This window comes from Ostrea edulis, chromosome 8, assembly GCF_947568905.1.
Source record: "Ostrea edulis chromosome 8, xbOstEdul1.1, whole genome shotgun sequence".
NCBI lineage: Eukaryota > Metazoa > Mollusca > Bivalvia > Ostreida > Ostreidae > Ostrea > Ostrea edulis.
Window position 1 is genome coordinate 63,847,758 of NC_079171.1, and position 13,590 is coordinate 63,861,347.

General features: G+C 38.8%; 1 protein-coding gene and 1 long non-coding RNA gene across 5 annotated transcripts in view; one reads left to right on the forward strand and one right to left on the reverse strand.

Annotated features, from left to right (window-relative positions):
- The window catches only part of LOC125661857 (probable nuclear hormone receptor HR3), a 29,698-nt gene extending 25,129 nt beyond the window's left edge, over positions 1-4,569 (reverse strand). For both annotated transcript variants that reach the window (XM_056146644.1, XM_056146643.1), the window contains exon 1: positions 4,434-4,569. In XM_056146644.1, coding sequence (XP_056002619.1) covers positions 4,434-4,452 — 19 coding nt within the window. In that variant the 5' untranslated portion in view covers positions 4,453-4,569. The remainder of the gene's footprint in view (positions 1-4,433) is intronic.
- Positions 4,570-9,131: 4,562 nt separating this feature from the next.
- LOC125662864 (uncharacterized) lies at positions 9,132-11,276 on the forward strand. Of its 3 annotated transcripts, XR_007365565.2 has the most exons (3): positions 9,132-9,797; positions 9,919-10,310; positions 10,626-11,276. It is a non-coding gene; the product is annotated as an uncharacterized LOC125662864 (long non-coding RNA). The 3 variants fall into 3 exon arrangements; XR_008797745.1 differs by having other exon boundaries at positions 9,132-10,334; XR_008797744.1 differs by having other exon boundaries at positions 9,132-10,310.
- The last annotated feature ends 2,314 nt before the right edge of the window (positions 11,277-13,590 follow it).

Below are 13,590 nucleotides of genomic sequence, written 5' to 3' on the forward strand. Positions count from 1 at the left end.
GTACATTTATTTCTTTATCAAAGAAAATTCTCCGGTGTATCAGACTTACATTTACTTTTTGTTTACCTAGTGTGATTTTAACTTTACTCCTCCATTTTAATTGATGTATGCAGTATATCTTCATCAGTCACAAACTTAATTAAAAATCAAAATACATAATTATAAGTACTTAGGGTGACTTGCTACACCAAAAATTCATTTACTTTACACTATACAGTATCTCTTTATATGGAGTGTGATTTCACCAGTGATCAGGGTTTTATTCTGCTTTTAGACATTAATACCCATTTCATATTTAAAGGGAATTTTTGACGATGCAGTTGTGAGCTTATAGAGGAGGGGGTGGGATGAGGAGGAGGGGGTGGGATGTAGAGGAGGGGGATGTAGAGGAGGGGGATGTGGAGGAGGGATGTAGAGGAGGGGGTGGGATGTAGAGGAGGGGGATGTAGAGGAGGGATGTAGAGGAGGGAGTGGGATGTAGAGGAAGGGGGATGTAGAGGAGGGGGATGTAGAGGAGGGGGATGTGGAGGAGGAATGTAGAGGAGGGGGTGGGATGTAGAGGGGGATGTAGAGGAGGGGGATGTAGAGGAGGGGGTGGGATGTAGAGGAAGGGGGATGTAGAGGAGGGGGATGTAGAGGGTGGGATGTAGAGGAGGGGGATGTGGAGGAGGGGGTGGGATGTAGAGGAGGGGGATGTGGAGGAGGGGGTGGGATGTAGAGGGGGATGTAGAGGAGGGGGTGGGATGTAGAGGAGGGGGTGGGATGTAGAGGAGGGAGTGGGATGTGGAGGAGGGGGTGGGATGTGGAGGAGGGGGTGGGATGTAGAGGAGGGGGATGTGGAGGAGGGGTTGGGATGTAGAAGGGGATGTAGAGGAGGAGGTGGGATGTAGAGGAGGGGGTGGGATATATTTACTACTCTTATCATTGGGAACATGTGCACCCAAGTTAAATCATCCTCGCCTCCAAATTTGGCTTTCTACTGGTCCACAAGATTGAGAGACAAGATGTCCTATGTAATAATAATATATTGATCAATCATTTAATAAATAATTATTTCGAAGTTAATTACTACCCTGTTCAAAGCAACCTTTTAACCATGGATGAAATTAGAGACAAGTGTCTCTACTCCCCTTCTTTCTCTCCCCCCCCTCCCCCCCCCAGTCTAAAAATTTTTTAAGTGCCAAATTCAAAATTACATTTTTTCTCTCTCACGATCTACATTTGTTAGATACAGATTTTCTATAAAAGAAAGGTATGAAAGATATTTCTATCTTTCATATCACGTGACGTTAATCTTTCATATTCCATGACGTAATATTCAATACACAACTAGCCTGCAACTTACCTCGACTGACGAACACTAGCGTCCACAGATCTCTTGTACAAAAAATGACAGAGTGTAATGTTCCTGATAATCTGCAGGTGTATGTGATCGGACACAAAATTTGACAAAAATACGCATTCCTTGAACAAAGCCTCGGGTTTCACAGTTTTTTTGCAACCCTCAGGTGGAATCACCTTATATTTCATGGTTACTCATAAGAGTCTATAATCTTACATGTTTTATCAATTAAAAAAAATTGTTCTGTACTATATAATATACACACATGTGTATGTATGTATACCACCAATTCATGCTTTGAAGTTACCGATGTACACAAATTCATTTCATGACCACACTCTGGACTCTACAAATAAACACTGCACATTCATTGTCATGCTTATGCATATAAAATGCATTTAAACCGTTAAAAGTAAAATTTCATTAATAAAAAAAAAATGTTCGAAGGATACTACTTATCTTAAAAGTTTGTTATCTGTTTGTCTTAAACTGTATTTCTGTGAAAAATGTCACTAACCAATAAATAATAATCGACAGGCCTGAGGGTGCTTTAGATGATACAATAAAATTTTGGTGTAGCACTTTATGAAGTGTTTCTCAAACTAGAGAAAAACACTTGTCAAGATTCGTGTAATGTTGGATACAGAAGGTGGAGGTCATGCATCTTATCCAAGTTCTAGAGATTTGTGATGAGGAGCATCCGACTGACTTTGACTGAATAGGACTACAGAGGGATGGTGACAACTGTGAGCCAGCATGAGGGTGGACACCAGAAGGGCACGAGGATGGACACCAGAAGGGTACGAGGGAGATCGAAAACAAACTGGAGAAGGACAGTAGAAGAAGCAGGAAGAAGGAGTGCAGGATGGAGAAGCTGGAATGAGGTCAAGATGGTACAAAGAGTGGTTTGGAGAGAGATTGTGTCGCGGCCTTGTGCGCCTCCTAGCCAGAACCAAGTATAAACATAGAACTAGGAACTAAAACAGGAAAAATTACTGTCAGAATTTCATGGTCGCCAAATGGGCAATCAGAATCAGATTTCTTTTTAATCACATCGTCGTGTGGGTGAGCACTCATCTCCATCCTGTTTAACCATGACATTTTCTGTAGAATCAACTTTTAGATCCAAAGATCTGAAAAATCCACATTCTATTACAGCTGAGAATCAAACACTGGACCTGTGTTCTACTAATCAAGCGAATGCATCAACCCACTGCCCAGAGCTAAGGCAAGCGAATGCGTCAACCCACTGCCCAGAGCTAGGGCAAGCGAATGCATCAACCCATTGCCCAGAGCTAGGGCAAGCAGCACCATCGCATACACTGCATTCTTAGAAGTTACGTATTTCTTCGGGCTACACTTTGAACTAGGCTCGGATATCATGAGTTAGAACTAGGCTCGAGTATCAGAATTAGAATTAGACTCAAGTATCAGAGTTAGAACTAGACTCAAGTATCAGAGTAAGAACTAGACTCGAGTATCATGAGTTACCTCGCGATACAATACGTATCACAATACAGTCATGTTGATACATGATGTATGATACACTAACAGCTGTCAAGAATTTGTAATGTTATGATAGAGGTTCTAATCGAGTGCATGTAAAGAATTAAAACATAATATGATAGAGAGGTTCTAATCGAGTGCATGTAAAGAATATATATAAATATACACACACGCATATATATATGATAGAGGGGTTCTAATTGAGTGCATGTAAAGAATTAAAACATAATATAATAGAGAGAGGTTCTAATCGAGTGCATGTAAAGAATATATATATATATGATAGAGGGGTTCTAATCGAGTGCATGTAATATATATATATATATATATGATAGAGGGGTTCTAATCGAGTGCATGTAATATATATATATATATACATATGATAGAGGGGTTCTAATCAAGTGCATGTAATATATATATATATATGATAGAGGGGTTCTAATCGAGTGCATGTAATATATATATATATATGATAGAGGGGTTCTAATCGAGTGCATGTAATATATATATATATATGATAGAGGGGTTCTAATCGAGTGCATGTAATATATATATATATATATATATATATATATATGATAGAGGGGTTCTAATTAAGTGCATGTAATATATATATATATATGATAGAGGGGTTCTAATCAAGTGCATGTAATATATATATATATATGATAGAGGGGTTCTAATCGAGTGCATGTAACAGGACTTGTGTTTGTTACATCTTCTCTGATGAGCCAGCTAGGTTTTATAAGCTATTTTCTTTTCAGTGTGTTGGCTAGCAGAATAGACCCACAAATATAAAAAAGCGCTAATTAAATAAACTGTAACAAAATACTGTTTCAGCATTACACATTATAGGTAGGTGCTCCGGAGCCAGAGTCCCCCCCCCCACTCAACCTCCGAGATATAATTGAAATTTCAAACACATATTAAACATTTTAAAATCCTGAACTGTGCAAATACACAACTATCCAGTTGAAGACAATATTACCAAATTGAACTTTAAGAAATCATAAGGCTTCGGAATAAAACACCAAAGCTTTATCCCCCCAATTTCGGTAGATGGACTCGTCTGAGATCAAAGGTCATTTCTATTTAGACCATATCTGAGTAAATAACGGACTGTTTACAACTTCACCATTCACAATTTCGACGTTCGTTGGACATTGGTGTGGTGGTCTCCCTAAAGTAAACAGAAAATGCACACAAACTGGCATCAATCATCTTCGACGGCATCAACTTCGTAACAACCAAAGCGCGTGGAGAAGGGGGGTGTGTCGAAAGCAAGTTTTGCAGTCGAGATAGCGATGAATCAACGCGATTTTGCACCTGTTGTTTCATTTACGAACCTGTTTTCAGGTACTCCGTGGCGTCATGCATATTTAACAATTATTAAAATCTTGCATTGAAATCTGCACGAAAATTGTGCATTTCTTGTTTTTGTAGAATGTATGCGTTTTTTAACTCCCTCACGACACATGGCTTGAGAAAATTTAGCGCCATTTTCTCAAACACGTATGCATAAACACACAAACGAAGCTCATATCTAAAATTCCCGTGCCTATTACTCAATTTTACCGCCTCTTACCTTTCATTTCGTTTGACATAATTTTGCCACAGCATTCATGAAACTTCCCTATTTTAACCTACTTCGACCTAAATTCACAGATCACACACACATACATCCGTCCGACGTCCAAAAATAGACACAAATTGTGCCAGCAGGTCACAGGCGTAGTGATATCTAAATAATTAGCATAAATAGTTCGAAGCCATGAAATGAAGTTCTCCCACGTTCTAACCATTTCATTTCAGAAAAGGGCATAAAATTAATGCAATTTTAAGGAAAAAGTATTTTACGTAAGATTTTCTAATATTTTCTTCTTACAAATTAATTTTTATTTCAGTGCTATATGTTGCGTAGGAAATGTTGTAATCTTTTAGAGTTGTCCGTCGGCGGTTTACATTATAGGTGGCGCTGTTAAAGTTACATGAAGGTTTGCCTTGGTTTTCGGGTCATTCACTCATTGTGTATTAGGGTATTCAACTCTCGTGGTGTATTGATTGCAAGGATTAAGCAACGTTACATTGCTAATCTAGTTTATGACGTATGTGTTTTATTGTAAGAAGTAATATGTTTAGCTGGACACAATTAATCACCCGAGGACGAGATCGCTAGAGTGACCTTATATGATAAGGAGATTAAACGAGATGAAAAGTGTCGCAGCTGCCGGTAGAGGAGTGGATCTCATTATTTTATGGGGAGATGCTATACCGTAGATGTTCCTTTCTATCTCACTATCTCTGTGCACTTGACACAGGAGCACATTTGAGACTTCTAAAAGCGGCGACGTGTCCATCTGTTCTGTACTAGACAGCTCGACGCGAGACCCCTCCCCCACCCCCCCCACCCCCTCTAACCCAGTGAGAGGGAGGGACACGGAGCTCTATAGGTTGCATTGTATATGTAATAGATATGCAAGCGATTATATGATCACTAAGGATATTTATGACGAGTCGGCTACACCATGCGCAGATCGAGATATTTTGGGGGTGGTGGTGGTGTAACTGTCCTTGGCCCAAAAAAAAAAAAAAAAAATATGAGGGCTTTCCGAGCTTTGTCAAGAGTCCTAAGTGTAGCATTTTACATCCTAGTGAAATTGCATGAAATGTGGGATTTTGACAAATCGTAGAAGAATATTGGTGTGTAAAAGGGGGGTGGGGGTCGTATGGATCCGCGCCTGCATGATGCATAGGTATTGATCCACTCCAGTATCCACCATTAGCTATCAATGGGTGAAATATCAATACATAAAAATGTACACAATTTTCAGATCTGTCATAATAAATAAAAAAGGATACACGTGTGCATGTTTGGGCGGGACAGTAACGAAAGCCACAATTCCCTGGCCCGGTGCATTGTACATTAACACCCCCCCCCCCGCACACACACACACTAATGAAATTTCAGCCATCCACACGGGTCTGATACTACAGCCATCCAGACGGACTTGTGGGCGTTTTACATTTCATTATAACAAATATATCAATGAGTTATTTTGATACCTCTTATTAGCCGTTGATATATTTATTTATTGATATAAGAATTATTGTTATAGAAATATAGATATACCTGTCGGGGTCGACTTACATCAATAGTAAATAAAGGGAGGAGGATTCTCGCTGTCATATATCATGTTTAATTATATGAATATATAAAATATCTAAATTTTTGCAGCATTTTTACAATTGCATACTTTCAGATGAAAAAATCAAGCATGCACCTGTCATACCCCCCCCCCCCCCCCCCACCACACACACACACTCATTCCCACAATGCAACTGCCAAGGGCAATATGGAAATAATGATTTAAGATATTATTACAGTGATTGGGACATACAGCTTCATATTAAAACCATCTTCTTTTTTTTTCTTTTCTTTTTTTTTTTTAGTTCACCTGAGCTGAGAGCTTAAGTGAGCTATTCTGATCACCCATTGTCCGTCTGTAAAATTTTCACATTTTCATTTTCTTTTTTGGAACAACTGGACCAATTTCAATCAAACTTGGTACACACATCCACGGGTGAAAGGAATTAAAGTTTCTTCAAATGAAGGGCAATGTTCCCTTCAAAGGGGAGATAATCACGAAAACGCAAAAATAGGGGGTTATTTAAAAATCTTAAATTCTCAAGAACCATTGGGCCAGAAAATTCAAATTTACACAAAAGCTTCCTGACATAGTGCAGATTCAATTTTGGTAAAATTGTATTTCCCGGATGTAGGGTGGGGCCACAATGGAGAATCAAAGTTAAAATCATTACCCTCGGGAGTAAGATGAGGCGACAATAGGGGATCAAAGTTTTACATGCAAGTATATTGGGAAAATATTTTAATATCTTTTTCTGAAGAACCACTGAGCCAGAAGAGTAGGTATTTACATGAAAGCTTCCTGATATAGTGCAGATTGAAGTTTGTTTAATTCATCCCCCTAGGGTGGGGCCACAATAGGGGATCAAAGTTTTACATTGGAGTATATATAGGGAAAATCTTCTCAAAAACTGCTGGGCCAGAAATATTCAGATTTACATGTAAGCTTCCTGACATAGAGTAGATTCAAGTTTGTGCAATTAATGGTCTACGGGGGTAGGGTGTAGCCACAATGGGGGGGGAGGTGTCAAATTGTTATATGCTGATATATGGGGAAAATCTTTAAAAATATCTCTTGAACTATTTAAGCTGCGGCTTTCATATTTTGTGCATACTTTTTTTTTTAACGGAAAAGCCTTTCATGTGATGAAATAGTGTGTGATGTTGTTACCTTGATCTGCAAGTTTGGCCTACTCTTAATAAATATATGACTTATACAATATGTCCCAAAAGTATTTAAGATCTTTCATAACCTGTATATATATTTCTTATATTATATTCTCATTCCATATATCATGATCATTGATCTGGTCGGCGGAACGTGTGGAGATATGTGATCTGGTCGGCGGGACGTGTGGAGACCGATATCTGATCTGGTCGGCGGGACGTGTGGAGACCGATATCTGATCTGGTCGGCGGGACGTGTGGAGACTGATATCTGATCTGGTCGGTCGGCGGAACGTGTGGAGACCGATATCTGATCTGGTCGGTCGGCGGAACGTGTGGAGACCGATATCTGATCTGGTCGGTCGGCGGAACGTGTGGAGACCGATATCGGAAGCCGATTCCAATAGGCTAGCATACGAAACGCGCTATGTCGTTAAAACAGGTAGTGACAGTTCCATCACCAAACACTCGGCATCAGGTGTGAATGTCACGGGTCCTCGGAGATGATCTTAAAAAGGATGTCCCGTGTCACAGTAGGTGTGGCATGCTAAAGAACCCTCACTGCTCAATGGCCGCAAGCGTCGAGCATACAGTGTAGGCCTAAATTTGAAGCCCTTTACCGGTCTTGGTGACGTCTCCATATAAGTGAAAAGTTCTCGAGCGAGACGTTTTAAGCAAGATACTATTAATCAATGAATCGAATAATATATAACACTAGGGTGGCTCATTACATTAAAAGTGTATGCAATGCATCGTTTAAGCACCTCGTACGAAACAGGGTTTCACCATCGAAAAAGTAATACAAGCTGTAAATGATAAAGAGGCCCACGGGCCACATCGCTCACCTGAGTCACCTTGGCCCATATTTAAAGATTTTTCATATACGGCACCGCATGTAAAACTTTGGTCCCTATTGTGACCCCAACCTACCCCTGGGGGGTCATGATTTTTACAAACTGAATCTGCACTATGTCATGTAAACGTAAACTTCTTTGGCCCATTAATGGTTCTTGAGAAGATGATTTTTAAAGATTTTCTATATACATTAGTATTTTAAAACATTGATCCCCCTATTGTGACCCCATCCGACCCCGGGGACCATGATTTTAACAGACTTGAATCTGCAATATGTCAGGAAGATTTCGTGAAAATTTCTACTTTCCTAGCCCAGTTGTTCTTGAAAAGAAGATTTTTAAAGATTTTCCTTATATATTTTGCGGGGTGGTGGTGGGTTTGAGGGAGGGGGTTGCATGATTTTTACAAACTTGAATCTGCACTATGTCAGGAAGCTTTCATGCAAATATAAACTACTTTGGCCCATTTTAAAAGATTTTTTTTTATATATTTGTATGTATAACTTTGATCCCCTGTTGTGGCCCCATCATACTTCCAGGGGTAATGATTTAATAAACGTGAATCCGCACTATGTCACGAAGCTGTCATGTAAATTTCAGATCCTGTGGCCCATTAGTTCTTGAGAAGATTTTTAAATGACCCTATCCTATTTTTGTGATTATTTCCCATTGAAGGGGGCATAGGCCTTCATTTGAATAAACTTGAAAGCCCTTCATCCAAGGATGCTTTATGCCAAGTTTGGTTGAAATTTGCCCAGTGGTTCTGGAGAAGAAGATGAAATTGTGAAAAGTTTACGCCGACGACGACAGACAACGGACAAATTTTGATCAGAAAAGCTCAGGTGAGCTAAAAACGCAATGCTAAAAAGTACTGTTTTGTTTGTTCTAGAGTCTAAATTTCGATCTGATTTGATGCATGATATCTTTAAAAAAAAACTTGCCTAAACAACTCAGGTAGCCGTTCTAGTTTTTTAAATAAAAATATTTATGAAAATTAAAAACGCTTTCATCAACATATCAAATATCTATTATTTTTATCATCTTTATCTTATTTGTCCTTTTTAAGGGGGTTGGGGTGTGAGGGGGGGGGGGGTATTGTGTGACGTCCGATACAAACAGTCGCTCTCTACAAAATGATTCACTTCACTTCATATCCCCATTAACCTAATTTCCCTCATCACCATTACCAACGAATTCACAAACCGATTAGCTTGATACTCATTAAATCATTCAGAAATCAAGAAGTTAAAATAAAATTCTCGGCTTTCTCCTTTCGCCCGGAAGCGTCAGATTGAATACTATTCGAATACTTTCTAACCCCGTCCACCTCTTAATTATTCATCATCCCCACAATACGAAGCCAATCGAACCATCGCTCGGGCTTGAAATCTGACAAAATAAACCACGGTTGATCGAGATGTGAAATCAATATTGATCATATATGATCCCACCTCTGGTGTGTCCAGGGGTCCGTGTTTGCCCAACTATCTATTTTGTATTGCTTATAGGAGTTATGCGATTGATCACTGTTCGTTATCTTCACCTTGCATGATATCGTAGATATTACTTCACATGAAAGAAGAGATCGTCACCAAAACTGTCTTGTTAATAACGCAGCCCAGTTAAGGTTTCAGTAAGGAGGCGTGGTCTAATATATACAGAAATGTGTATTATGACATCACACAAAACAACAACCAATCATCTTGTTAACAAAGGAAAGCATCCAGTTTACTGTAGAGAGAGGTTAAGGCCCTAGCTTTATAGTTTCACAACCTGTCATTGGGTAAGAGCATGTTCTGCATATGATCAGTTTTGAAATTGTGGTATGATACAGACAAATAAGCAGATTGTATAGGGGTTTCAACAGTCTCGTTTGAAGCCAGTATTTCGTTATAACCTTCTAGTTTGCCAATACAACCTGTCATTGGTTAAAAAGCTGTCTGACGTGTTTCATACCAATTGATAAGCCATCCTTTACACACGGATTTTGACTACGGATTACCCTGTTTACCTGATAAAGATTTACGTCGGGTGTGCCCGGTCGACAGGGAATGTTCACTCCTCCTAGGCACCTGATTTCACCTCTGATATGTCCAAGGCTCTGTGTTTGCCCTTTCCATAATTTTTTTCCTTCATTGGAATTATGAGACTCACTGTTCGTTATCTTCACTTTAGTTAATTTCTATAGTATTATATCATTAGATATGACGTATCAAACACGTAATCATCAGACAGAGGACCAGAAAAGTTTCGTGGATAATGATTTTGAAATAACCCGTCTAACAGACATCTTCAGGTAGCTGCATGTAATTTTCAGCAGGTATTTATAGAATATTGTTCATCATATTATTACATCTTTCAATGGTCAATATTGAAAGTTTAAAAATAAAATTATTAAATTTGAATAGGTATACTACTTGTGATATCGAAATCTTAACCGTGCGGGTCATTATTCGTGTGATGTCACACGAACCAATCCCCGTGCTCTGTGTAACTTAACAGCCAATCAATAAAGTTGAAATGAGCACATTTTCACCCAATCAGAACATGGCACTGAAATTCAAATAAAATAGCATTGTCCTTACCCCAGAAGTCTGGAAATCCATTGTAGGTACATGGTTGTTGACTGAAAATAGCATCAATTGCGTCACATATCCGCTGGTAGCCGGTTTGACTGCACGGTTCTACTCCTCCAAATGCCATTGGGATGACCTGAAAACGGAAGTTGGCGAAACCGGAAGTAAGTTGAGGACTACTACTAAAAAAAAACCGCAGGTGCAACTGATACAGAACGTGACGATGAAACTCGTTATTTGTGCTCAGATTCCCATGCTATGTAGGCGGAATGTCAGATTATCTACAGAAGTATACTGTTTCCATGCAGTAAAAATTTCAAATTCACAGAAGAATTTTGTTTCGAGATATAAAAGAAAGTCACAAATCGTGATTTATTTAGGTTCGGAGACAGCAGATTCTACAGTCGCTGATTGGTGGATATCACTCGCCCACAGTTTTCATGAAAAGACCTTTCGCCCACCGATTTTGCACCGGAAATGTCAATATCTAATTGCTTCTACATAAAATTGTTATTCAACGGGAGAGATAGGTCATGGAATATTTTTTTCCGACTGTGCCCTTTATAAACGTTTCACTAGACCGTGTAATATATGACGCTATTCCACAGCCAAAGAACATAAGAGCATACGTGGTTCAGAGTGTTTAGTGGTTGTTTTATATTATGAAGAATAAAAAAAAACTTTTACAGAGCGGTCTTTTTTCGTTTTATATGTTATTGCTGTTAAGTAGGATATACCCGGTAAAGATACCAGTTTCTTACAGGAGAAAACACATTATATTACTTTCAGAGCCCGATTTTGAATTTTCCAGCACAATATTTCTACATTTTTTGAATTATCTTGAAATCTGATGGTTTCCAGATATATATTTTTTACTCGCATAAACCTTATTTTTTTAGTTCCTCATATCGACTTTTCAATTTTCACTTTTAATGAATAATTTCTGTTTGGAAAAATACTTTTTCCGGAGCTGGACGTATGTGTTAATCAACAGGAAGTTCCCAGACCGTTCTAAATGACAAAATGCAGTACAATCTTTCAGTAACCCGATATGACCTCGTTCTAGTAGATTTCTAACCACTCTCTTTGGATCCGCTTTCCTACTTTAATTCAATATCATTTGTGTATGACCTCCCTCTTCTAACGGAGTTTGTCCAATCCGGTGAGATCCGTTTAAATCTGTATTCGTGTCGTTTTCTCTGATTGCCCCGCTCTAGTTTGATGCTCCGTGATTTTTTGAGGTAGTGGTCACACGGATTTGTTCGATCTGGCACTCCAAACTTTTTTCCTGAATTAATTCAACATGTAGTGTTTTTGTTTACCGGAAAATTGTAATGAAAGTTTGATTTCTGATTGTATGTGTTCACGTTCCGGTCCAGGTCGATTTCCGGTCCTCCGTCTGCAGGAAAACTTTCACAGGGGTTCAATATATAGACTTCAGGATTCACGGACAGTTCCCCTCTAACTCAGATCCAGAAACTCCTTTTTCAGTTATAATTCGCCCCACTACGATTTCCGGATCGCCGTTTTCACAATAGTATGGTCCTACTTCAATTTCCGGAGCTCCGCTTTACTGATTCCGGTTTTGTACTTTCTCCCACACGTTTCCCCTTTATGTCGGGTGTTTCGAGGTGTTCCGGAAATCTTTACTGTCCTCTTAACATAACATGCTGTACTACATAAATGATTAATTTCCACCGTAGAATGTGATAACTATCGTAGAAATCATGTTTCCATAGAGACGCAATGGCGATGATGGCGACCAATTTGAAGCTTGTATTCAGGTGAGATGATTGCACAGACTTAATTAGGCGCCATGAAAACATATTGACATTTTAAAAACACGTGCTAAGTGAAATAGAGGTGAATCGAACATTACAATACACTCCTGCAGCGACAATCTTAGACACCACACAGAACTGTCTAAATACCGTGTTGATATACTGAGAACAATTAACTGCAGAAGAGGTGCGGGTTACTCGTGTACTGTTTAAAACGTTCCTCTCAAGAATTTTTCACTCGTATGGAGACGTCACCATTGCCGGTGAAGGGCTGGAAAATCTAGACCTATGCTCGGCGCTTACGGTCCTTGAGCAGGGAGGGATCTTTATCGTGCCACACCTGCTGTGATACGGGACTTCGGTTTTTGAGGTCTCATCCGAAGGACCGCCCCATTTAGTCGTCTCTTACTGTGATAGCCTGTTTATGTTGTGGTCGAATGAAAGATGACAACTAGGCTGGTTGGGTTCTACATTTATTGACACAAATAGAAATAAGGATTTCTGTTAGAGAGAGAAAGAAAGAAACCCTGTAACATAACAAGAAAGATATAATAAAAAGATAAAGGTTTCAAACACACATGCATATATATGTAACCGGAACCAATCTGTTTGTATACCCACAGTGCTCCCTACCTATATCGAACTCTGCAGGGCCATCACAAACTTATAATCATTTATTTTAGAATGTCACTAAATTCAATTCCAAATATATTCATAGGCCCATGAATTTAACACAAGCAGAGCACACTGCATATACAAAATAGTATAAATACTATGAATGGTTCAAGATATTTGTCAACCCAGGTTCGTGTATTCTTGAACTATGTCCCTTATGAGACCAGAATTCTTGAATTAAAACACAAGTGTAAGAGTTAATTTACAATTTATTAACATATCAAAAGTTAATGTAATATAGGAATAACAACTGTGAACTTAGAAGAACTTAACAAGTGGAAATAATGAAAAATAACCTGAGAATAAGGGAAGGAGTAGACCCAAGAAAAACAAACTATATCTATAAAGTACATTAATGGACCTCCATACTCTTCAAAGTGATTCAGAACCTTCAAAATAATGTCAAAAATATCCTACACTATCTCTCATGTAGCAATATGAATCTACTACCTATAAGTTATAAGTCCTATGTAGAGAGAATCGTATTTAACAAAATAAATAATATTTCCCTAGGTAAGAGATCTACTTCACCTTGAGCCAGACT